This window comes from Stegodyphus dumicola, chromosome 9 (genome assembly GCF_044657685.1).
Source record: "Stegodyphus dumicola isolate Sdum_Otavi_A_Nest chromosome 9, ASM4465768v1".
NCBI classification, from domain to species: Eukaryota; Metazoa; Arthropoda; class Arachnida; order Araneae; family Eresidae; genus Stegodyphus; species Stegodyphus dumicola.
The window spans coordinates 177,599,592-177,624,896 of NC_140776.1; the positions used below are offsets into that span (position 1 = coordinate 177,599,592).

At 31.3% G+C, this 25,305-nt stretch overlaps 1 protein-coding gene across 1 annotated transcript in view; it reads right to left on the minus strand.

The window, feature by feature from the left end:
• The window catches only part of LOC118203661 (E3 ubiquitin ligase Rnf121), a 74,515-nt gene that overhangs the window by 7,644 nt on the left and 41,566 nt on the right, over nt 1-25,305 (minus strand). The window contains exons 6-7 of the mRNA XM_035375938.2: nt 17,760-17,893; nt 6,249-6,350 (exon numbers count right to left, since the gene is read on the minus strand). Of these exons, the coding sequence (XP_035231829.1) occupies nt 6,249-6,350; nt 17,760-17,893 (236 nt within the window). The remainder of the gene's footprint in view (nt 1-6,248; nt 6,351-17,759; nt 17,894-25,305) is intronic.

Genomic DNA, 25,305 nt, shown 5'->3' on the forward strand with positions numbered 1-25,305 from the left:
TGTCACAAAGTAACATTTTGCATTATTTATCATGCATCTTCAATACCAAACAAAGTTATTTTACTTCATTTAAGATAAACTATGTTATTAGCATCAGAAAAACAACTATTGTCATTTTAATGGTTTATATTTGCTCTACTTAAAAGGTCTATATTTACTTTTAATGGTTTATATTTACTTCTGAGCTCTACATCTTCATTTGTTTACTCACACTGTTGGAAGTTTTACAGTTTTTTTGTGACATACATGCACACTTTTACAAAATTTTATTTAGTAGCAAAAGACGGGTGGGGGAAAGGGGGGAAGATACAATATATATATTCACTTTAGAACTTCATTTTGATTGTATTATGGAAAACAAGCAGAATGTTTGAAAGAATCCAATAAAAATGTAGTATAAAAAGTGCTTCAACATTGTGTTATTCCATAAATGAATGCATGAAGCTCACATAGCAAATCTCTTGCAACTTCTTCAAAGTATGAAAAAATTACAGAACATGGCACAAAACATACATATCAATAACTAAATAAGACATTTTCAGCATCAAAATATGTTTTCAGAATCTGCTAGAATAATTTTGTGTGTAAAAAGAAATGTGGAAAATGAAAGTCACGAGTTCATTACAGCTCTTTATGGATGAACCAATAAGAATACACTGAACAGACACCCATCAGCAACTTCCAAATGACAACACTGGTCAATGTCACTACGTGAGTTCAATGCATTTTTAGCTTTTTAGAGGAACACTTATCTCGCTATTCATATTATAAATAATGCCATGAAATGCCAGAAAATGAAGAATTTTATAATTCTACAAAGTCAGGTGTCAACATTTTTGACAAAATGGCAAGAAACTGTTTAATAAAACAGGAAATTGCAGATGGCCAATGCATGTGTTTTATAATATTTTAATTTGGTTGCAATTAGTGCTTACATTGTATACAAAGAAGGATAATTTCTAGGAGAGAATTAATTACTATAACTTTTTGAAGAATTTTGACAAAAATATTTCATGTTCTGTTCCATAAGTTTCTGACACCAAATTAGAAAATATAATAAAAGTAGAATTGAAGTAGTAGCCACAGCTTGTGATCTCGGCTAATATTACCATTCAGATTCTGTTAATGAACTGTCCTGCCTGTTTATGAAACAAAAATTGGACAATACATCACTTATGAGCAACACTTTGGTTAATATTATCAAAACATTATAGAATAATTTTTGTAATAGAAGTAAAGTTGTCAAATAAGAGATAAAGCCACCAAACAAGATCAAAACAGATTAAAATTTGCCAAGTATCAGAAAAATATCTTCAAGCAGAGGAATAAGTTGATGTACAGTTTGTTTTCGATATTTAAAATTAGGCAAAAAAGCAAGTTTAGTTTAAATTTTGAACAACTCTATCGATTTTGAAAACGACAAGACACAGGTGACCCCTCCCTAAAAATCCTGTAGAATTCTGCCTGCTCTTGAAAAATAATAATATTAATTGAGAACATCTATACCAGACTAGCTTGCTTTTTTTTTATCTAATTTAAAATTTTATGTTTGTGCGCTATCTTCCAGTAACTGAGGAATGTCCTCTGAGTATTAAGATTAGGGGTATGAGTATTGGACAAATAATTTTCAGAGCAGTTCATAATTCAATTTTTTCATCTGCCCAATTAAAACTATGGGAAAGTACTTATTTACATGCTTCTTTTTATATTTATGTTAAAATAATACCTACTAGAGATAGATGATCTGTTCCAGAATCAACTCAAAGAACCGATTCCGTTGACTGAACATATGATCAGTGCTCCAGTGAAAACGGAATGGTTCTTTCAGTTCGCTGAGAGCTGCTGGGAAGCGTGTCAAAAATTTGATTCCTTTTAATGTAAACACTAGCAATCTTTCTTTTACTATTTATCGAAAACGTCTCTGACCTATTTTTTTATGTGTGTCTGTTATGTATGTGTATATATATATATATATATATATATGTGTGTGCTTTTGGCTTGCATGTGTTCCATCTAGTAATTATAAAACAAAATATTAAATAAACTAATGAATCTCAGCAAAATTGATCACTCCTGTTTGTAAATGGATGGAGTCTTTTTTTTTTTTTTTCATCTGGCAGCACAGGGATCTGTTTAAAGTACGCAGATTATAGGAACTAGTACCTCGAATTTCCAGCTATCAGCACTCTGACACTATACACAGTCGTGATTGGATATGATTCTAACAAGTCTTCATTATTCACTCTTTCAAATATAACTAGTCCCTCAGAGTCTCAGCTCTCAGTGCCAGTGCTGCCAGATCGTGCGACTTTGCGAAATTTTTGCAACATCCATACTTTTCTATGCTATTTTTTGCGACTTCAAAGTTTTTTAATATATCGTAAAATGCTTTCATTTTAAAATAATTTATCAATTAAATATTACTGATAATAAAAAAATAGTTTATTTAGACTTAACTAAAAGTTGACAGCTGGAAATCTTATTAGATGCGGGCTTTCCTTTTCAAGGCTGCACAGCCTGATGCCGTTATAACAAGAAAGAGGAAGTGAAAAAAGTAAAAAGAAAAAAAAAAAAAAAAAAAGCTTCAGGATCTCTCACTACCCTCTCTCGTCCATCATGCATTTCGTTTTTAAGTCAGTTCCCTCCCCCTCAGTTCTATGGTGATAATGAATCGAACCAAAGAAGTTGCAGCTTGTGCACCATGTATTGGGTACCCAAACAGAGAAATATATTAAATTCATACTCTTGATTATAATATTGCTAAGAACTAAGCAATGGAAATGACTTGAAAATCAAAGCAATGGCATTTTTCTAAATAACAACAAAAATAAATTTAACAGTGAAAGAACAAGGCTTTCTTAAGTAATCAAAATCTGAAACAGATACACCACACAGAACGGAAAACTCACTGAAAAGCATTCCTTAATCAAAATGTTCACGATTACACACACCTACATACATAAATAAATAAATAAATAAATAAAATAAAATAAAAAATACTTCCAACTCAAAAAATTTAATACGAAAGAGCTAACAGTCTAAACACGAGGAATTTCTTAAGAATGGATATCTGCAAATTAGTTTAAAAATTGAAACCTAAATTAAATGAGAATTAATGAAAAAAGAAATGGATATTTAAGCAATTGAAAATGAGCAATATAGTTTTAAAATTCTCGTGAAAACTAAGATACGTAATTAAAAAGACTAAGAATTGAATGCAGTCTGTAACTTGCAGTAAATTTGTGATGACGTCAGAGGTCATGTGAGCCTGTGTAACTATGACGTTACAAAATCACGTGATCTCTGATATCATTTACAATTTTTTTAGTCTTCTTTTGCTACTTTAATTGAAAATTTTCTGGCAACAGTGCTCAGCGCTCGACACTATTCGGAGTCGTGATTGGATCTAATTCCAATGAATCTTCATTATTTGCTCTTTCAAATCTAGCTCCTGCAGAGTCTCGATTATTTGCTAATTTAATTTTCTCTGAACTGTTCCTTTGAGTTCCATTTTGATTCTTTGAATACTGTGACATAGTATAGCTATGTATATACGGTATTACTCTTTTTTTTATACAATATTACTGTAATATTTATGTAAAATAATAAATTGTATTTTTATTTATTTACTTATTTTAAACGTCTTGCAATCAAGCACTGTGAATTTCTCTTTAATCTTCTTTAGAATTAGTATATTTAATTTTCATTACAGTCAAAAGTCGTTAATCCGGACTCGTCGGGACTTCGGCGATTCCGGATCATCAGTTTAAATCTCGTAAGATGGCATGCAGAAATTCTAAAATTAAAAATATGAAACTGTAATTTATGAAATAAAGAACAATTATGATCTAAAGGGTATCAAAATTTACAAAAAGAAAAAGCTTAATATTTATTTGTTTACTTTATTAAACATTTCTTTCAATGTAAGTTGTTTAAGTCCTGTACTTGCTGTGCCAAGAATACCGACTAACTTGTCAATCGAAATTTTTGTCACATTCTTCATGTGTTTATCCATTTTTTGCAGCAATTCCACGTTTTGTTTGACGGACATCGAAACATACTTTCGTTTTGTAGATCCTTTGGGAGCTCCAGCATCGGAAATTCTATTTTACATAATCGAAAGTTCAAGTTTACTTTTATAAAATTGCTCTTACAGTCTGCAAAAAATAATAAGCCACATCCAATTCGAAGATCAAGGAACAATGCAATCATCAACATTAACTGAAATAGATAATTAAATAATTTTAGCTTATACCGTCTGTTATACATTAAACGCGCACGCAAAAACCTATTCTGCGCTTGTGCACAAGCATATGCACAGTCCTAAAGGTCTTATGCGCACGCATAAATGCCTATGCGCATGTGTCAATGCGGCACATTCGCAGAAAGTTTTTAGCTTTGAGGTCCGGATTATGGGTGTCCAAATTAACGAATTTTGACTGTATTTTTTAACATTTTTTCATTCCAGAATTTTATTGTTATTCTATGGAGAAAGGGTTTTCTTGGGGAATCTTGAAAGTACAGTTGAAAGAAATCAGACGAGGGAACAAGCTGTTTGATCGAGTTGTTTCTAGCGATCCCATTCCTTGTTAAATTATTTCTGCTTTTCCCCCCATCCTTACACACCACTCTTGATCTATGCCTGTTCTGAGCACACTCATCAATATTACTGTTAGTCAATGGTGAATCGTTAGAAAGAACTAATCACTTCAGTGAGGTTGATCTCATCCCTTAAAGGAGCAGTTTTGCTCATCTCTAATACCCACTGCTGTTTTGAAGGATATTTTTTTCTCATTGTTTAGTGTTATCAAAATAGTTGCAGACAAACATGATCACATTAAGTGGCACCTATTGTATATACTAGAAATATAACAGATCAGTTAATAAAAAATATTAAAACGGAATAAAAAATAAAATTTGCATATATTACATTCTTGATTTTCATTAATTTTGTAAAAATGGCAACTTCAGACTTTCTTTAATAACAAAAATAATCCTATTCTAATGCTAATTCATAGACACAATTAAAATCTTCGGTTTGGATTATTTATTTAAACTCTCAATGACGGTAAAATTAATATTTACTTTTCATAAAACTTACTGCCTACTTCTGGATTAAAAATCTTTGTTATTTATTTAAAAAAAATCATGCAGTTATTGAATATAGTGAAATATAAGCATGTAGTAATATTGAAGAAATATGCTTTTTGCAGTTCCATAAAAACATAGAATAGAACTTCCATAAACACATTTTATGACCATTCATACAATTTCCTATCCTAAAAACTTTATAATCTGAGAACCTTTACATACATAATTATGCCTTGGACATATAATAGTACTACACAACTGATGTGTTCATAATTTCAGTCTCACTAATACTTACAAAATATTATATGATAAAAAATAATTTAACCCCAATTTTGTTTCAACTACACAGCTAAAATACTAAAAATCGATCTACTCCACAGTCTGTTACTAGTCAAGTGGCTAAAATAACACACAAATTATTTTGTCTGTGAAAGACAAAGTGTTTGTCTATCTTGTGTATCAAAAAGGTTGTTGGCATAGGTCTTTTTAAGGTTTCTTTCGAATCCAACATAAATATAGTATGTTAATTTCTCTTAGAAAACCTTTCTTGAAGATATTACTTTAGGCTAATAAGCCTTGAGGGTTTCATAGTAATTAATAAAAAAATTACATAAATTTCACGTTCCCACCTTCCATCCAATGTCCTAGAACAAATATTATTATGATAGAATTTTGAATTCTGAGCTATAAGTTTGCATTATAAGTAAAAAATTATGACTTCTTCATTTAAAACAAAGAAAGTCAATAATCACATACCAAATTCTTTATTTTATTTATTTATTTTTTGGAAATATCTGAAGGATACGAAATTTGTAGTACTTTATATTCAAAAACAGAAGTATTCCTTACAGAAAAATAAAAAAGTTAACTTGCTAATGTAAATATTTTTTTATATCTCCAAGAACATATGTAAAATAAATCATGTATTTAATAATCAAATTATCTTCATAACATTTTAAATTCCTTACCCATCAAGTAAACTTAAATGATTAAAATTATCTGTTTTTACATATTCTTAATATTTATATTATACCATGATTTAAAATCCTATATTAAAGAAAATATCACTGAAAGTTAATTTTTGATGAAAATAATTAAAACTAAGAAATATTTTAAGAAAAACTTTAAATAACTCAGAGTTGCAATGTAAAGGATACGGATTACAAAACATCCTTTTCAGGTCAACTTTTTCTTTGCAATATGGACATGTTTGCTTTTTTCCAACTATACACCATCCACGTATACAGAATTCATGAAATCTTTGATGATATAAGGAAAATAAGAAATTTAAGTACATTAATACATTTTTATTAAAATATAACAAAAATTATTTAGTAACATAAAACAGTTACCTTTTTAGACAGAATTCACCTGACTTTTGTGAAATATTTAACATTTCTATTAATGTAAGACATAAATATCAACTTACACACCCACCTACCCACACAGGGGGGGGGCGGAACACTTTTTATTCACCAAAATATAAGTGAGACAGTTTGTTGTTTCCACCTGAAAATCATGTGTTACAGACTCTCAGACACTGGCTTAGCATTTTTTGCCCTTTCTATGCATTTAACTTATTGTTTGGAATGACAAAATCATTGGAACAAACTAACAGTTCCTCAGATAAATCTAATTAAAAATATCAGCAGCAATGACAAAGCATGTAGAAAATGGGGAGGGGGAAAAGGTTAAAAAGAATGTTTTGAGAGAAAGCATCCAAAATTAAGATATGTTTTAACAAATAGTGCCTAAGAATAATTTAATTTGAGGGGGAAAAATAAATTCAATGCTTTATTCTGTTTTTAAATGTACGGTTTTTTTCCTATTGTTGAATTTAAATCTGTAAGTTTAAAAAACAGTTGAAAGACAAGCTGAAAGAACAAATAACAAGTTAACTCCTTGAGGACCAGCGCACAAAGAATAAAGCACAGTCACGGGACCGGACCCGCTAAAATGGATCGTCGTTACTGCCTGCGCATTTTCAGCAGTTAAACCTAATTTTACACACACACACAAAATAAATAAATGAAATAAAATCATATTTTGACATAATGACTTCAATTAATGACACGTCACATGTTTAATGTACTTGTTTTTAATGTGCATTAATATAAAGAATATCACATTAATAGAAATAAATTAAACAGGCAAAACACACAGAAGTATCATGAGATTGTTAGGGAAAAAAGTGTCTGACAGCCAAACTATTGGCATATTTAAATTAGAACGACATACAGATTTCTGCTCAAGCTCAAATAAACTTTTCATCGGAGGTGGATAGTTTAACTGATGAAAGATTCTGCGAATATTAAAGACTTGATTTCATTGATTAATCTATTACAATGATGCTCGCGACACTACACGTTTTAGTTTTGGATGTTCTGATACTGAACTGTCTGATATTCAGGTACAGAAGACTAAATACAGTCAATCTAATCACTACAGTAAACTGTGAGAAGAAGTTGCCTATGTTACCCCTCGGCCACTTCTGAATGCGAACATTAATGGAAAGTCCAGAAATAAAGAAATTATTACTTAGCAGTTGTTAAGAAGAATTTCCGTGATCAAAAATATCTCTTTGCTTGAAATGAAAGTCATAATTTTACTTAACATACCATTACTTAACAAGAGGACTAAAGGTCCCTCCTTCTCATCAGGAGAATGAAATTACTAGAAAGGGGGAAAAAGAAGAAAATAAAGCATTGGCAAAGGTGTTTCAGAACCACGTGGTCGTTATCAGCACCGCAAGTGGTCATAACTGGATTTTTGAATCAGAGTTACACTGGCCGCCTACTTTTACTGAGCAAGGCTATCTGATCAAACATATAACACATAGACTAAAACGCAAGAAAAAATCAGCAAATAAGTCAAAAAATAGGGAGCCAGGGGCAACTGCACCTTCATGCACCTAGTCTGAACCTCAAGGACAAGATGCTGATTTCAGGGAATCTATTTCAGAGGATGGCAGAAAATTTTCCAGAGAATGGTTTTTTTAAGAAGTGTTCTAATAGAGAGGTAAATAGATCATAACTGGCTTATTTATTTAAAAAAAAAAAAAAAAAATCTATATCGTTATTCTGCTTTCTATGCATTTTTTTTACTAAAAGTAAGACAGATTCTACTATTTCCAATCCAAAAAGAAGTTTCAAAGATTGGAAAAAAATTAAAACGAATTTCTGATCACGAAAATTCTATGTTACATCGTGATTCTTATCTTCAATGGAAATGCACTGAAAAAAATTTAAAGGAAGTGATTTCATAGATGATTCTCTGCATAAAGCAGTAGAATCAGAAAAAGAAAAGTGGTGACATACCTTACATGTTATATTAGACATCATTTTGTTTTGTTCAAAACATAATTTACCTCTTAAAGGTACGCATAATATTTTTGGCAGTTCAAGTGCAGGAGTGCTCTCAAATTTAATTGAATTAATAAGTCATTATGATAGAAATATTGTCAATCATACAGCTAATCATAGAAAGGGAACCGTTTCTTATCTGTCTAATAAAGTACAATATGAATTTATATTACTGTTAGGTAATCATGTTGGATTTGAAATTCATTCTAGGATCAAAAAAGTGAAATGTTTTTTTTTCTTTGATATTTGATTGTGCACCTGATGTTTCACATCATGAGCAACTGCGGCAGATTATTAGATATTTGTACATAAAAGACGAATGCATATTTATTGAAGAAAGCTTTATAGATTTTATAGAAACAAAAGAGAAAACTAATAGCGGTTTAGCAAATGAAATTATTTACAAGTTAGAAAAGAATGGTTTCGACATTCAAAATGTTCGAGGACAAGGTTAAGATAATGGGGCCAATATGGCTGAATTGTACAAAGGCATGCAAGCCATTATTTGCCAAAGAAATTATCAAGCTATGTATATTCTTTGATCGGCTCCTATTTTAATAGTATGAAAAAAATGCTGCTTCAACAAATTCAAATATGTTAAAGTAGATGGGATGCACTTATGTCCATTTTGAAAACAACATTAAAAAGTCATACGGATACACAATGGTCATCAAGAGGAAATGCTGTTAAAGAATTAGGTCTACAAATAACAGAAATACATAGATTATTGAAAGATATGACATCAAATCACTAATCTTTGCAATGGGCTGAAAACAACAGCACTTTGAAATAAATCAATTACAAATTTTTATGTTTGTTATCTGCATGGAACTTAATACTGTAAGAAATCAAAATAGTAAATAAAGCCTTGAAGTCAAAAACTGTAACTGTCTATAAAGCAGCACGTTTAAACAGAGGGACTATGTCTTTCATTATAGGAAATGAAAGAAAATATTTCTCACTGAACTTTTGAAAAGTGTAAAACTTCAGCTTTAGAGATGAATATATCATCAGAATTTGAAGAGAAACAAAAATGAAAAGTTAATCAATCAAACTGCGAGGAATCAATTAATGTAGAAATTTTTCAGAAAAAATACATTTTTATAGAAATTAAAGAGGTGTTCAACATTTTAATTTCACATTTGAAATGGCGACACGAAAATTTAAATGAAATCTCTTCCGATTTTCAGTGGTTGGTGAACAATTAATGTCATTAGATTCAAGTAATTTAAAAGCAGCAGCTTATAACTTAGCACTTAAATATCTGAATGATATGAAAGCTGAGGAAATTCAGTTAGAAATACCTAGTTTTAAAAACTATGCTATTTCAATAATTCCAGATACAAAAGCAGCTACAAGCTTAGAACTTTTAAAATAATTCTTCAGTATAATTTAGTTCAGTCCTATCTGAATTTGAAAGCAGCATTAAGAATTTTTTTAACGTTGCCAGTTACTGTAGCTAGCGGCAAAAGAAGCTTTAGTAAACTTAAAATAATAAAGATCTATATGAGATCTTCACTAGGCCAAGAAAACTTTCAAACACGGCCATTCTCTCTATACAACCTAAGTTAAGTAATCAAAAAGATTTTGAAAAATTATTGAGGACTTTGTTTCTTTAAAAGCAAGACAAATTAAAGTATAAATATGCTTGAAATGTCTATGCCATAAATTTTTGAGCAGGTGTTTTATTTTCACTTAATATTATTTGCCATTTTTCAAAAAGCATATTTTTAATGTTTTCTATTTCAAAATTAATTATTATACAGTACAAAGTCCATAATCCGGACTCGTTGGGACTTCGGTGATTCCGGAATAGGTTTTTTTTCCCAGATTATAGATCATCAATTTAAATCTGGTAAGATGGCATGCAGAAATTATACAATTAAAAACATGAAACTGTAATTTATGAAATAAAGAGCAATTATAATCTAAAGGGTATCAAAATTTACAATAAAAAAGCTTAGTATTTATTTGTTTACTTTATTAAACATTTCTTTCAATGTAAGTTGTTTAAGTTGCTTCGTTTTTTAAACGTGCATGCGTAAACATTAAACGCGCTTGCGTAACATTAAACGAGCAAGTTTGTGGCTTTGAGGTCTGGATTATAGCTCATTCTGGATAATGGACGTCCAGATTAGATTAGTCGGGACTTTGTACTGTATATGTTTCACTTTGTGGAATATACAAAGTTGTAATTAAATATTATTATAAGATTTATTGTATTTTCACTTGAAATAGTTACTTTTAATGAGCATAAAATATATATAAATATGCAATAATGCATATATATATGAAATATTAGCTCTAAATTTCTTACTTAATGTCTTTAATGATATATATATATATATGTATATATATATATATATATGTATATTTTGTGCATTTTTGTACAATGTTATGTTTTCAAACATCATTTAGTATGATTTATTTATTCTTCCCCACACACACGAATAGGTAAATAAATGATCTTGCACTGTATACAAGGGCGCACATGCCATTTATATTACCAATTTTTCTACAGTCTGAAGTCAGAATACAGGTCTACTTAATAATTGCAACTAACTAACATGGAGAAATACATATTTCAAATCATACTTAATTTACTTTAATATTTTAAAGAAGTACATATGTAAGCTGTCTGAAAACTTTCCGAACTAACAAAGAAAAAAAGATATTTTTTTTCCCAAAATTACCTTTATTTTTTGACATATTCTCCTTGTAAATGTATACATTTCTTTTAGCGATGCTCCCATCCTTTTAACCCGCCCAAATAATATAAAGAATCTTTCTCTATAATGTCTCCTCATTTGACAGAACTTTGTCCTCCAAGTGCTTCCTTTAGCTTAGGGAATAAAAAACGTCATTTGATGCCCAGGTCTGATGAATAGGGCAGGTAGTCAAGCAGTTCAAATCGTAATCCATGGATTTTTGCTATTGCAACTGCTGAGGTGTGAGATGGGGCCCTGTCTTGGTGAAATAAATTTTTTTTTCTTTTGCAAATTTGGCTGTTTTTCCGTAATTTCTGCCTTCAGCTTGTCAAGTAACATTGCTTAGTATGTTCCAGTAATGATTTTGCTTTTTCATGGCTATCCCCGAAAATTGTTGCCATCACTTACCCAGCAGAAGGAATCATTTTTGCCATTTTTGGAGCCGATTCTCCCTTTGCAGTCCACTGTTTTTGTGTTTTTATTTCTGGGCTGTAATCCTCAATCCAGGTTTCATCTACAGTGATTAACAGTAAAAAAAAACTCTGATTTATTGTGCCAACAGAATGTTCATTCAGACACGTTTTCGGTTCAAAGTGAGCAAACGTGGCACCCAACATGCAGCCAGCTTGCACATATCTAAATCTTGGTTAAATATGTGGCAAACACATTCTTTCGGAGATGCTAATAGCCTCTGCTATCTCTCTAACCTTGGTTTGATGGTCATCAGCACCATTTGGTGAATTTTAGCGATTTTTTCTTCAGTGGTTGCAGTTTTTGACTATCCTGAACATTTATCATCATTATCATCCAAGCTGGTATGTCCCCATTTAAATTTATCAGTCCAAAATTTCACAGTAGTAAATAATAGTGCAGAGTCCCCGTACACAGTGTCCAACCCCTCTTTAATCTGAGTAGGCATATTACCTTTCAAAGATAGATATCTAATGACAGCACAATACTTGATCTTTCCCATTTTTGAAAAAATGGTCACATCAACTGAAAAAAGTAATTGTCAAACAAAAAATTTGCATTCAAAATAGCTGAAAATTTAATTGGTAGTTATCAAGGGATGCCCAAACAAGTCCCCACCCACAATTCGGTTGATTTGATTTGCTATCTACATTTTCAGACTGCTCTCGTATTTTGAACAAACAGATCATTAAATAAACAAATCTAAATAGGGAAATGGATAAGCACATGATCTACAACATATCTTTTTAAATCTTGGAATCAAATTGGACACAGCCCCTTCATTTTACCATGATACTTGCTTTATCTCAACAATCATAAAATAAAAAGCCTATCGTCACACAAATATGTAAAAAATGGAATTAAGATTCACTGATCTAAATCACTTACCAGAGGATATTCATCTTTCACTCAAAATCAAAAGTGAGTCAGGTTCATATTGCTAAATTTTGCTTTCAATAGCTCAAAAAGATATTCTTCTTCAACAAGTTATCAACTCTACCGGTTAGATAGGCTATAGGTTATAAACTCTACTGGTGATGCACTCTACTCTACTGCTATATGCTACCATCTTCACAGCTGTGATACCCCTTCCCTTCCTTTTTAGCTTCCAAAGAAGCTAAAATTTTCCTTACTATAAGTTCAAGATATGCCTGTTATATACCTTCAGGGAGAGATTTGATACACTTAATTTGTCAAGGATACTGCACTAGAATGCTCATTTCTTTAAAAATTGTTTCTGTGAAATGCTTGGCATACTTGTATTTTTACTCTTGAAAAAGAGTTACCGTTATTGTTCAAATTAATAGTATAATAAACTGTCACAGGAAAGGCAACATGAGAAGCAATAGTAGAACCAAAGAATATATCCAGTTCTCAGCCTCACAGAGTTTTTTGAAAAACCATGCTGTTAATGGCCATGTTTTTATAAGATTTATCGTATTCAGCTTACATTCTAATGTAAATTCAGTGAAGGAACTTTTTTTTATGCAAGTGTTTTTCTGTGAATAATGCATAAGGCAAATCCAAAGCTTTACTCTGAAAAAGCACCTGCAATCTTTCATAATAGCCGAATATAAAAAGCTCATTATAAGTACAGAGACTAGTTACACAGTTCACTCTAAATTCTACACTCTTTTCAGTCATAAATACATTCAGATTCTTGAACAAGAACTTTACACTTAAAACTTATTTTCATAAAAGACACCAATAAAAGTCAATGTGCTTTTATAAGAAAAGGTCTGCTATAGTGTTCATACACACTTCTGCCAAGGAATAAGTACTTTTAAGGACCAACAAAGAAAAAAAAAATAAGGCCTTATCAAGCGAACAGGAACTGAATAAACTAAAGCAATTATCTATATCTGAAATTCACTTTTGTAATCTGTAAGAATAAAATAAATCAGTAAGTAGGATGCATTGTTATTAAACATAATCTAATATGTTTCTAATCAAGTTTTTGATGAGTGTTTTCCTTTGCTTCTGATAATACCAAATATTTTACAGACTGTGGAAAAACTAGAGTCACAATTCAAACAACTGCCAATTAATTTATAATATTTTCAATTGATCACAAATATCTTGACTGCGGTATATTTTCTTTAATTTCTCTCTACAGTGTTGTTTAATATTCAATAAAATGTATCTATTTTTAATTCTTTGAAATCCAGACCCTTCGCTAAGCTGTATCCTCAAAATACCCGAACCGCCCGAGCCCGAAATAGTTTTCCAGTTTCACAGCAATTTCCTCCCTTCCCCGTCCATTAGCGCAGAACATAGGTGTAAACATTTCAAATGACATCCTTTGTACTTTCTAACAAAGATTCCATTAGCCTTTGATCCCATTCTTTATAAAACTATTCTGAGGGTCAGATCAACAAGCCTTTCTGGCTTTGTTATGATCACGACTGAGATTTTGTTTATTTTCGTTATTTTTATAGGAAGGAATAAATTGTTTAAAAATAAATATAATCCTTAAATTTTTAAACTGCTCTTTTATTGCTGTTTAAAGCTTAAAAGCACACTGTACCACAAAAGAATCAACAACGAAATGTCACGATCAGCCAAAAGATAAAAAAACCTCTTAGGACAAGCTGTCTGCAGTAAACTGATACAATGCATTTGGGGAAAGTGCACCTGCTATTGAAAAACTTAGGGGGAGGGAAGAAAAGAAGATTACAATCTCGACCGTTTTCGTGCAGTTCTGGTTGTTTCAATGTAGGGCCGTGTCGGGCAGATTGGATGTGAAGGAGTTAAAATAACAACAGCTTTTAAACATTTATTCAATAACACCACCACTCAGCAGCCTCAGTGAAATCCAATAAATAACCAGAACTATTCACTTGCTATATTCACACTGAAGCATCATATGATGTGTTATTGTTACTTCTGTAACTTGTCTGGCAGTATCATCAGAACCAGCCTACGAAATTCATCATGGCAAAGAGAGCAAGACCGTGCTCATCGTAGGCTAAAGCCTTCAGCACCATACAGATGGCAGTACAACTTTACTCAGTTCCACCTCAATATTGATGGTGAACACTCCAGGGAAACGGGTCCAAGGGTCTTTTACCCCTCTTCTCCTACCATCAACCTCTCGAGAGAACTTTCCTCTCGCCGTGTATTTACAGCCATGCTGCATGCTGTTTGTACATTTACAAACATGCATGATTTCTCCAGGATTCAAACTCGGGCCCTTTGGTATTGCAGTAGGCTCCTCTAACCACTACAGGGCCCCCCCATCAAGTGATATTCATTTTTATTAATGTAGTAAGCTCAGAAATATTTTTTTTTCAGATCTATAATAAGTAGAATAATTCACTGTTTCATATATACAACTAAAATTTTTACATCTAATATTTACTCATGAAAAGCAGCACAGTGGTTTGTTCAATTTCTTATCACATCAATGGTTTACTTCTCTCAAAGCATTTAACCCACTGATGCACGCGATATTATTTTTATAATTTTTTTAACTAAAAACTCTAGAAATTGAATATTATGATCCTAGAGACAAATAATATATGAATTAAAAAAAATCTACTCTTGCCCATTGTTCTGTGGGTGGTGGTCGCACTGTGAAACCACCGCACGTCTAGGACTTTGAAACTTACTGATGTAGTAGGTAAAAAAAACTTAAAATTTTCTGCGCGCGTTTCCAATACATGACGAAATTTACGGATTTAAAAAAAATGTAAGAATTGCATTATATATAACTCTTTACATTATTTTATAAAGTAAGTCATCAGAAAAAATTTAAAAATAAACATTTATGTAATTTTTTCTATAGCAATGAAAATATAACTACCTACATATAATAAGGACATTTGGATAAATGGATTAAAAAACTCAATAAAATAAGGATAAAAAAGAACTCAAGTGTTTTTTTTTTTTTTTTTTTTTTTTTTTTTTTTTAATTTCAAAGAACAAATTTTTTTTTTTGTGACACTGTTCAAAGCATGTTTTGTCTCTTTGGATAGACCCACATTGCACGTTTCGCACATAAATCTTGTTCTATGAGGTTTCTTCCTCGTGCTACAAAATGTACACTGCCTGGATTTAAATTTCACTGGTATATGTACAGCCTTATTTAGTTTCTTTTCATCCAGTACATGAAATTTGTGGTTTTTTATGTTAATTGGAGAGGGGGTGCTTGGTCTTTTTGGCTTTGTACGGATCGTTCGTTTCCCATTCATACTTATTTTATTCGTATTTCATCCCAAAATATTCAGAAAATATTTTTAATTTAAATAAAACTTTTACGTAATTTCTATTTTTAATTATAGCAAAGTATATTTACATTAAATTTAAACCACAGGAAATAATTTATAAAATCACAATACTAACTTGGGAAGCAAGTGTGTTGATGTTAGAGAAAATTATTTGGAAAAGAAAGACATTATTACTGGGCAGGTGCATGTACTGTTTAGTAATAAAATAACTCTGTGGTTTCAAAGCCCTTTATCTATATCCGGGTAAAAATAAACATTCCAATTTGAAAAGCAAGCGAACGCCATTGAGAAGCTAACGCCAGTGGTTTCAAGGCGCGACCACCGAGCCTCTAGAGCGCACTAGAGCATTGTGCACAATGCTCTAGTGATGCAGTGGTCGCGCCCTGAAACCACATAGCAAATGCCATACATATAGAGGTCTTTTTTTTATATATGCAGCTTAAATACTGCAATTTTTTATTGTTCATGATAGAAATCACGATGTGCGATGACTAACTTTTGAAATTTAAAGTTGTTTATATTAATAAAAGGAAGTTATTTTGTCTCATCGAAAACGAATTTTAAAAAACATATATGATTCTACAGTCATTTTGTGTTATTTAGATGTAAAAGATCAGTAATCAATTCATTTTCATTCAAAAATTTTGGAAAAAAGAGGAGAAAAAGAATTTGGAAAATGGTGGTTTCAAGGCGCGACCAACGCGCGTAAAAGGGTTAAGCTGTTTAAGTAAAATACTGGGCCATTTCCCATTGTTCTAGTAAGATAGTCCCTATCGGACAGCCACTAATAAGATAGCCCAGAATACCACAACATACAGCCACAACTGCTGTTTTTACATTTCTTTTACTTCAAATATATGAATATACAGCACACAAAAAAAGTCATTATCAATACAAATTTTAAATCAAACTAATTCATAACTGTTAAATATTAATAAGATTATTTTTAGCTTTTTTGAAGTGCAAATTACGGTTTCTTAATCCCTGAGTGGCATGAACATCTTTGTCTGGTCATACGATTTTTTTTTTTTTTTCCAGTTGGTATATAGAAGCATATAATTTAAAATATTTAGCTTCTAACTTTCTTTAATAATGCAAATACCATCTTAATGATTGGAAGCTTAAGAAAACATATTCTGGACTAAGCAATTATATACATTTGGCTAATACAAGCTGTTTAAATACAGATCTTCATGAGCCATACCACTCAGAGAGTTAAATATTTATCACAAGGGATATAATATCATAAAAATCCCATGCCAATGCCTAAATTACCAAAATTTATATTCACATGAAAAGAATTATACACATTTATCAATTAAGGTATTATCTAGACCAGGGCTTCTTAAACTTTTTTCAGTCGTGACCTCTGGACACAATAAGCATTACGCAAATCCGACACATATGCGAGTGAAACCGTCATTGTTTTCACTTGTACTGTAATATACTATTGCAGTTATAGGTCACTAACTTTAATTTATAATTTTAAGACATAGAACAATGTGAAAATTTTAAATAAGTAACAGACAAAATGACAGCGCCACGTGCAAAGCAAATAGCAAAATGAACGTTTATATTATATTATAAAAAGAATGAGTCAAAACATTTTCGTTTTTTATTTGTCTGTATTGTCTTATCTTTATCTATTTTCAGATACATTATGTAAAAATACTTGTAATTGTAAAATTATTATAATAAGTTAAAGAAATATCAAAACAGCTAAAATTTTTGGCGACCCTTGCTGCAGGTCTCGTGATTAAGAAACTCTGATCTAAACAAAACAAATCATCAGCAGTAAGAAGCTACTATTAAAAAAAAAAAAAAAGTCATGTTAAAAACAAAAACTCTTAAGGTGCTAAAATCAAAATTTATAAATTCAGTAACTACTAAAAGGATACGTATGACCACAAGTTAAATTATATGTTTTCTCTACAATGGCAGTGGAATTATCTTGGACTAGAATTGTATTACCACAAACAGCACATATATTAGGTTCTAACTGTCTGTCTGGTATACCTGAAGTAGTATAATACTGTAAGAAAGTAAAAGTATATTTAATGTTCAGTTACAAAATTGTAAAACATTTCATTATCTAAGTTTCTGTTATGCTGAAACAGAGTTCAATTTCTGAAACTAAAAATATAAAATAAGAGCAGAATCAATGCACAAAAACTATTACGACATGGAATTAAAATATATTTTGTGATATACATTTCAACAGTACATCATCAACAGTTCCCAGCTGTCTTCCCCTTCTCAAATTTTAAAACATTCAAATTGACATTTAAAAACTATTCTGAATGCAAAGAATGAGATAATTTACATAATTATTTTAAGATACAAATGAAAATAAAAAAGTAAGGATGTAAAAGTAATTCAGGAAGTCAGCAGTTGAAAAATTAAATAATATAAAACAGAAAATATCAGTCACTGCTTGTACAAAAATTTTCTGTTACAGTTCTTGGTTTCATTAAGTACTCTAATACAACTATTAACTTCAATTATTTTTTTTTTCCTCCTGAAGGAGAGGGATTTGTGATTCGCCTTGAAATCAATATCTTTGTTTAAAATCTACATCAGAATATGGTTACTGTTTTGTCTAATTTTAAATATAGAATAATAATACATTATTTTGTTAAAATATGAAAATAGACTATCTATTTACATGAAATTAAGAAGCAACTAAGAGGTTTCATAATTGCCACATTAGCTTTAAGTAAAAGAAAAAAATAAAAGTTCATTAAAAAAAAAAAAAAAAAAAAAAAAAAAACCTTCTCTGCTTATTCCAAAAGAATCCAATGAAAGATTCCTGCTAAATAAATCGAGAAAAAATGTTTATTTAACTTGCCAGATTAAGTTAGGTTACTTGAATAGGACAGCTGTTTGTCTAATGGGAGGCATGCCTTTGCAGACGACTCCTCTAAACAAAACTGGATTGGATTCATATCACACATTGGAGATTGGGTAGGGGGTGGGGACTCATGCCAATTTGCCAGTTTTCAAACTCACATCAATATTCCTCAGTCAATATTCCTCAAGTGTCAATATTCCTCAGTCTTAACCACTTAGCCACTATTGGGGCTTAAACTTGTTACAAAAATATTTAGAGATAATAACTTAATTTTTAACCATGTTTTTTTAAGAAATAATTTTAACTACATTATATTACATTTTAAAAAGCAATTATGAATTATTTAGACCTATATAATTCGATCATGGACTGTAAAAGTGTACCTGGAGACTCATTTGACTGTAATAATTAAATTTAGTAAATGGCAATATACATATATTATCTGATAATAATTTCAACAAAAATAAGGTTCTATTCATTTCGGTGAACAAGAGGAAATGGCATGCATATATCTATGGGGAATAATGCGATTTTTAAAGAACAACAAATTAATAATAATGATTAAGAAATGTTATGATATCTTATAAAAACTGAGTTTTAGAAATCATCTAAAACATCTTTAAAATCAATAATTAGTCAATAATGAACTTCATAGAACAAATACAGAATTGCCATGTATATAAAGTTTATTTGAATCTCTGTTGTTTTTGTGTTTGGCAACATGGCATTTTCATTTCACTCTTCAGACAATGCCAATTTTAGTTTATATAATCCACCAAAAGCAAGCAAAAATCACCTTCTTCCTAATAAAAACATACAGCATGTTTCTAAATTAATGCAGCAAACATTAAGGGGTGACAGAACATTTCAAATAAAAAATGTTTCATCATTAAATACATGGTTGCAAGCCCAGCAATCATGTACCAAATGATATTCCATTCTTATCTGACCCAGGAAAAATAGGACATAAAACATCTAAAACCTTTAATGAAGAGAAGTAAACATTAATAACTGTTTGACATGATGAAACAAAGCAATCAGAATTATACACATTACAGAACAACACAATGAACAAAAAGTAAAAATGAAATCACACGTACAAATATCACTAACTACTGGAAGTGCACTTTCAAATCAAAATGGTGGATACTATATTTTATTATAGCTGCCAATCTTGAAATATGACAAAAATGAGAGCTCTTGTGCCATAAACCAAGTTTCTGGAAGTTTTCATGCTGCACAATGGCACCATTTAAAAATAACTACAAACTGATTTAAGTGAATAACAATACATGACAATGACTTAATCACTTTACAATGCATGATTGTGATGATGATAACTACTATTTATAATAGGACTCTGATGTAAAATATATTAATATATAACTAGATGTTGTAAATTCCATGCTTTTTGGCTAACTTCATTTTGTAATTTTTCTTATACTTTTAAGGTTACCTATCTGCCATTAGTTGAAAAAATTCCAAATTTTAAGAAAGCAAACATATAAAAAGAATTTTAAAAAAAGGGGGATAAACATAGTTTTAAACAAAAATTTGTTAAAAAAGGAAAAAGGACAGTTTTAAAAAAACATATCTCATAAAAATTATACATATTTTGGCAGGAAAATTAATATCAATTAACATAATGTTAAGATATATATCAGTTATATGAAATACAACAAAATGTAATGAAAATATGCTAACAAAAGTTTTAAAATCAATGTTTTGGCATTAATTCAAATGTTAAAAAAATTACAAAAAATACGATCCAAACATGAATGGGATTTTCAGATAATTTAAATTTTCAGAATGTGATTAATTACTTTGATATTTAGAATCAATAAGACATATTTAACTATAGCTACACAAACACATCATTATCCATCTAAAACTGAAGCACATCACTTTTTAACAGAATCAACCATTTTAATTTAGATGCACAACCACACCTTATCTCCTTTGTGGAATTCGAATTTGTTCAGTAGCTCTTGTGTCGTATCAGGTCTTCATTTTCTCCATCGCCAAGTTGACGCGCTCTCAAACAAAGTTGTGCATCTCTTCAAACCGAGCCTAGAGATCTTTAATATATTCCTCAGGCAATGAAGGCACATTTGGTGGGCGATTTGAATTTCCGGTATAAGACGCCGTTTCGAATGTGAAGTGAATCCCAGAGTGCCCAATATTGTTTGGTTGTAGGACTACAGATAGAAATGTCCTGCCAGGTAGGTTTTCTGTTTGATGACTCCATTAGATCAATTATGGGTTTAATGTCGCGGTCTTCCAGCTGATCTTTCCTGACTTCATCATCACTCCACGGTTCTCGATCAGCCGATGTTGATGTTGTAATTTGTTTTGCGACCGGAGTCAGCAGCTCGTATTTCGCTTCCACTCTGGAACAATATCGACAGTTTTCTTGGCAAGGCGGCATTTCCGTGTGATGATCCCTTACGATGATGGATAGTGATGTCATATTCTTGGAGTCTCTGTATCCACCTGGCTATTTGACCCTCAGGATTCTTGAAATTTAAAAGCCAGGTCAATGATGCATGATCGGTGCGGAGCAGGAATTTTCTGCCGTATAGATAGTGATGGAACTGTTCTACAGCTTTGACTATGGCGAACAACTCTTTCCTGGTGACACAATAATTCCTCTCTGGTTTAGACAGGCACTTGCTCCAGTAAGCTACTACACGTTCTTGGCCGTCTACTTCTTGGGACAAAACAGCAGCGACACTTTCGTTGCTCGCGTCTGTGTCGAGAATAAATGGTCTGCTGAGCTGAGATATGTCAGGATTTGAGCAGAAGTTAAAGCTTCCTTTAAGTTGTTAAATGCATACTCGCATTCTTTTGTCCACAAGAACTTTTGCTTGCTCTCTGTCTGCTTGTGAAGGGGTCTTGCGATGGAAGAAAAGTTCTTGACGAATCTTCTATAGTAGGTGCAAAGCCCTAAGAAGCTTCTCAGCTCATGGACATTTTCGGAACATCTGCAGGATTTAACAGCTGACACCTTTTCAGGATCCGTGCACACACCTTCTGCAGAGATGACATGTCTGAGATAAATCACTTCCTGTCTGAATAATTTTCATTTAGCGGGACTCAACTTTAGATTGGCTTCCTTCAGTTTTTGAAGTACCTTTCTAAGATTATCTAGATGTTCTTCAAAAGTCTTTCCGACGATGATGATATCATCCAGGTATATCAGACACTCCTCGTAGGAAAGACCTTTCAAAACAGTCTCCATTAGGCGCCCGAATGTAGCCGGTGCATTGCACATTGCAAAGTTCAAACAGCACCACCTTGAACTACCAAAGTCCTTGTCCTGTAGTAAATGCAGTCTTTTCTCGGTCATCAGGATATATTTCTACCTGCCAATACCCCCTCTTTAGATCAAGTGTTGAGAACCACTTGCTTCCAGAAAGCATATACAGAATATTGTTCTAGGAAATTCTAGGAAAAGGGTAACTGTCTTTCTTCGTAACCTCATTCAACCGGCAATAGTCAATGCAAAATCTTGTTGAGCTGTCTTTCTTTCTGACTACAAAGATGGGAGATGCCCATGAATTTTCTGAAAGCTCGATGACATCGCCTTCTTCCATATCCTTTAAGAGTGTTCATACCTCTTCCTGTTTAGCAATCGGTAGAAGTTTGGATGTTGCTTGATCGGGGTATGATCAGCAATATCGATTCTATGTTGTGTCAAACTAGTTCGACCCACGTCAGAAGAGGAGCGGGAGAAAACATCTTGAAGATCTTTAATGACATGATCAGCAGCATTCTTCTCTTCATCGTTTAATTGCATATTCTGCAGTAACTCTGATGTAATGCTTTCTGGAGTGTTACTCTTTCATTTAATACTGGTCACTGGAGTACATATTGCAATCACTCTCGTTTTCTCAGTTACATTGGGAACTCTCACCGGGATAACGATCCTCAACAGGTCGATGAGTGCTGAGGCTACTAGTGCTCCTTTTGGCCTATAACAGTTCCTGGAATATTCTATGATGCCGTAGTTGAAATTTCTGTTTTCAGCTATGGATCCAGGAAGTAAGATTTTTGTTCTTGCCGGTATTGTGATATTATCTTGCACTATGATTTATTTGGACAGATTTAACTTCTTCATAATGAGGTATTAATGAAACCAATGAATAGCTGCCAAATTTTCAATAAAAAAGGAAAAAAACTGCTAATTCAACTGTGTCAGTATAGATTTCACATGACCTGACAATGAAGTTTTTTTGAGTAACTGCAAACAGATATTCAATAATATATCATAGAATTTAAATTACACCATATAAAATATGCCGCCATGGTTGATGTCAAAGCTGCTACAAAGACAGTCTGGAATTGAAAAAAACTGGTTTAGACAATAGAGAAAATAGAAAAATTCACATGCGACGATGATTTTAACCAGCAGAGACTTTTGCTGACCAGGCACCTGAAATTATCTGGAGATTTCTCTTAATGTACTAAATTATATAGCATAATATAGAATAATATAATACAGATTGAAGACAACTAATTAATGTTTAACTTTTGTCCCACAGTTTTTTCAGACACTATGCATAGCAAACAATATCCCCTTTAATTTGAAAAAACTCTTTGCACTAAGAAATTACCTAAATTTTGATAGCCAAGTGAACACGTTCCCTTAGTGAGGTTGGGAATTTAGTTTTAGATAAATGGAATTTACATTTTGAATTATGGGTTTGCATACTAAATAATTTGACATTTTTAATGACTTAAATTCATTCTGTTATTAATACCTGAAATATATCACTCACTGATTTTCAATAAACAGTATAAAACAGTACATGATTAAATAATCTTTTTTTTTTTTACATTTTTAAAACTAAAATACATTATTCTAAAAAACAGTTTTTGGTTTCTGTTTTATTATGCATTAATTTTGGAAAAGAACTAAATTTTAATTAGGAGCACTTACATAGTTGAACATTGCAGTACTAACAGTCTACAATAAAATAAAATTATTTTTAATTAAACCAGTTATATTCTAATTTGTTGAAAGTAAATTTTAGATAATAGTAATTTTTAGTAAAGATTTTAATAGTTCCACTGAACTCTAATTTTTAATCATTTCTATAGCTTTAAGCGTTTATTTTTTATTTATTCCCTGTATGGGAGAAAGTTTAAAGTTATAGCTATATTTGATAATATATACCAAAATTAATTTAAAATTATAAGGACATTTAACAGTAAATAAATTTTTAAAAAAAGATGAAGAAAGACTGAGATGAAGACTGGTTAAATTTTAAATTGCCCAAGGAAATAATCCAATAGTTGAAATATTTTTTGAGATAACATTAATATAAAGATACGATAGAAATAATTATTGTAAGCACTTAGTAAAGACACAATAAGTCATTTAAAATTCAAACAAAATTTTATAAAAATGGAAGTAACATTGAAAGAATGACATTTTCTTCAATGGAGGTTTACATATTTCTTTCTGCGTAATGTCCAGTAGTCTCAATCCAGAACAACTGTAACATGAAATTTTCCCTCAGTGACAAAAAGCATCTTGAAGTCTGGTCACTAATCCCTACACTTCCCTTCCTTTTGCAACATAGATGCACCCATCTGTGAATCCATTAAACTACACACAAGAATCTTTGTTGCAAATAGGAGGTGATTTCTTAAGGAAGTATTTGGTTCAAGATACCCTGTCCTTTCAAGGCTTTTACAGCTGCCAAAGCCCGGCCTCAAAAGTTTAGTGTCAAAAGTCAAAGTGGATGAATTTGAAGTCATGTCTGCTCTGGAATACAAAGAGAAAATCTAACTGTGGCAATTCAGAGCGAAGAAAAAAATTTAAGGAATTGAATAAACTCGAAAATTTGGACAATGAAGGTGTGAACACTCCTGACAAAACTGCTACAGATTCCAAAAACGAAAGTAATAAATGTACTTGTCTTCCAAAATTAACTATCTCAAAATTTTATGGTGATCCATCGAATTGGTTAGAAATTATAGGTCAGTTCAAAAATGTGATTGACAAAAATCCAAATTTATCAAAAATAGAAAAATTAACTTAAGTTAAAAAGTTTTCTTGGTGGCTCAGCCACCAAAGCTATTTCTGGTTTCGCTCTTATCGAGAATAATTACGAAGCTGCTCTTGAACTATTGCATTCCAGATTTGGGAAACGAACATCTCACTTAATTTGCATTTCGGACAACTCTTACATATTTCACCTGTTAGAAATCCTAATGATGTAATTCATTGAAATTTCATTGTAGATAAAACCATTTGAAATCATCTTTCTTTTGTCCCATTTAAATTGTAAAATTCTTACTCCATTATCATTTTGATTGTGCATAAGAGTTAAAAGATTTTGAAACGATGACGTTTAATAATGTTTTCTGTTTGACAACAACATATAATTTTTATCAACAGTGCATTACGTACATGCTAAAGGTATGTTTTCCTGCAGTTTAATTCATTATTGATTTTTACCATTGACTTTTTAATAATGGGTTCGGGGGAAAAAAAGAAATGTACTTTTAACAAAGACCTACAGAAAGAATACCTGTTTATTGAAAAAAAACTATAAGCGATTATGCATACAGTGCAGTGCTTT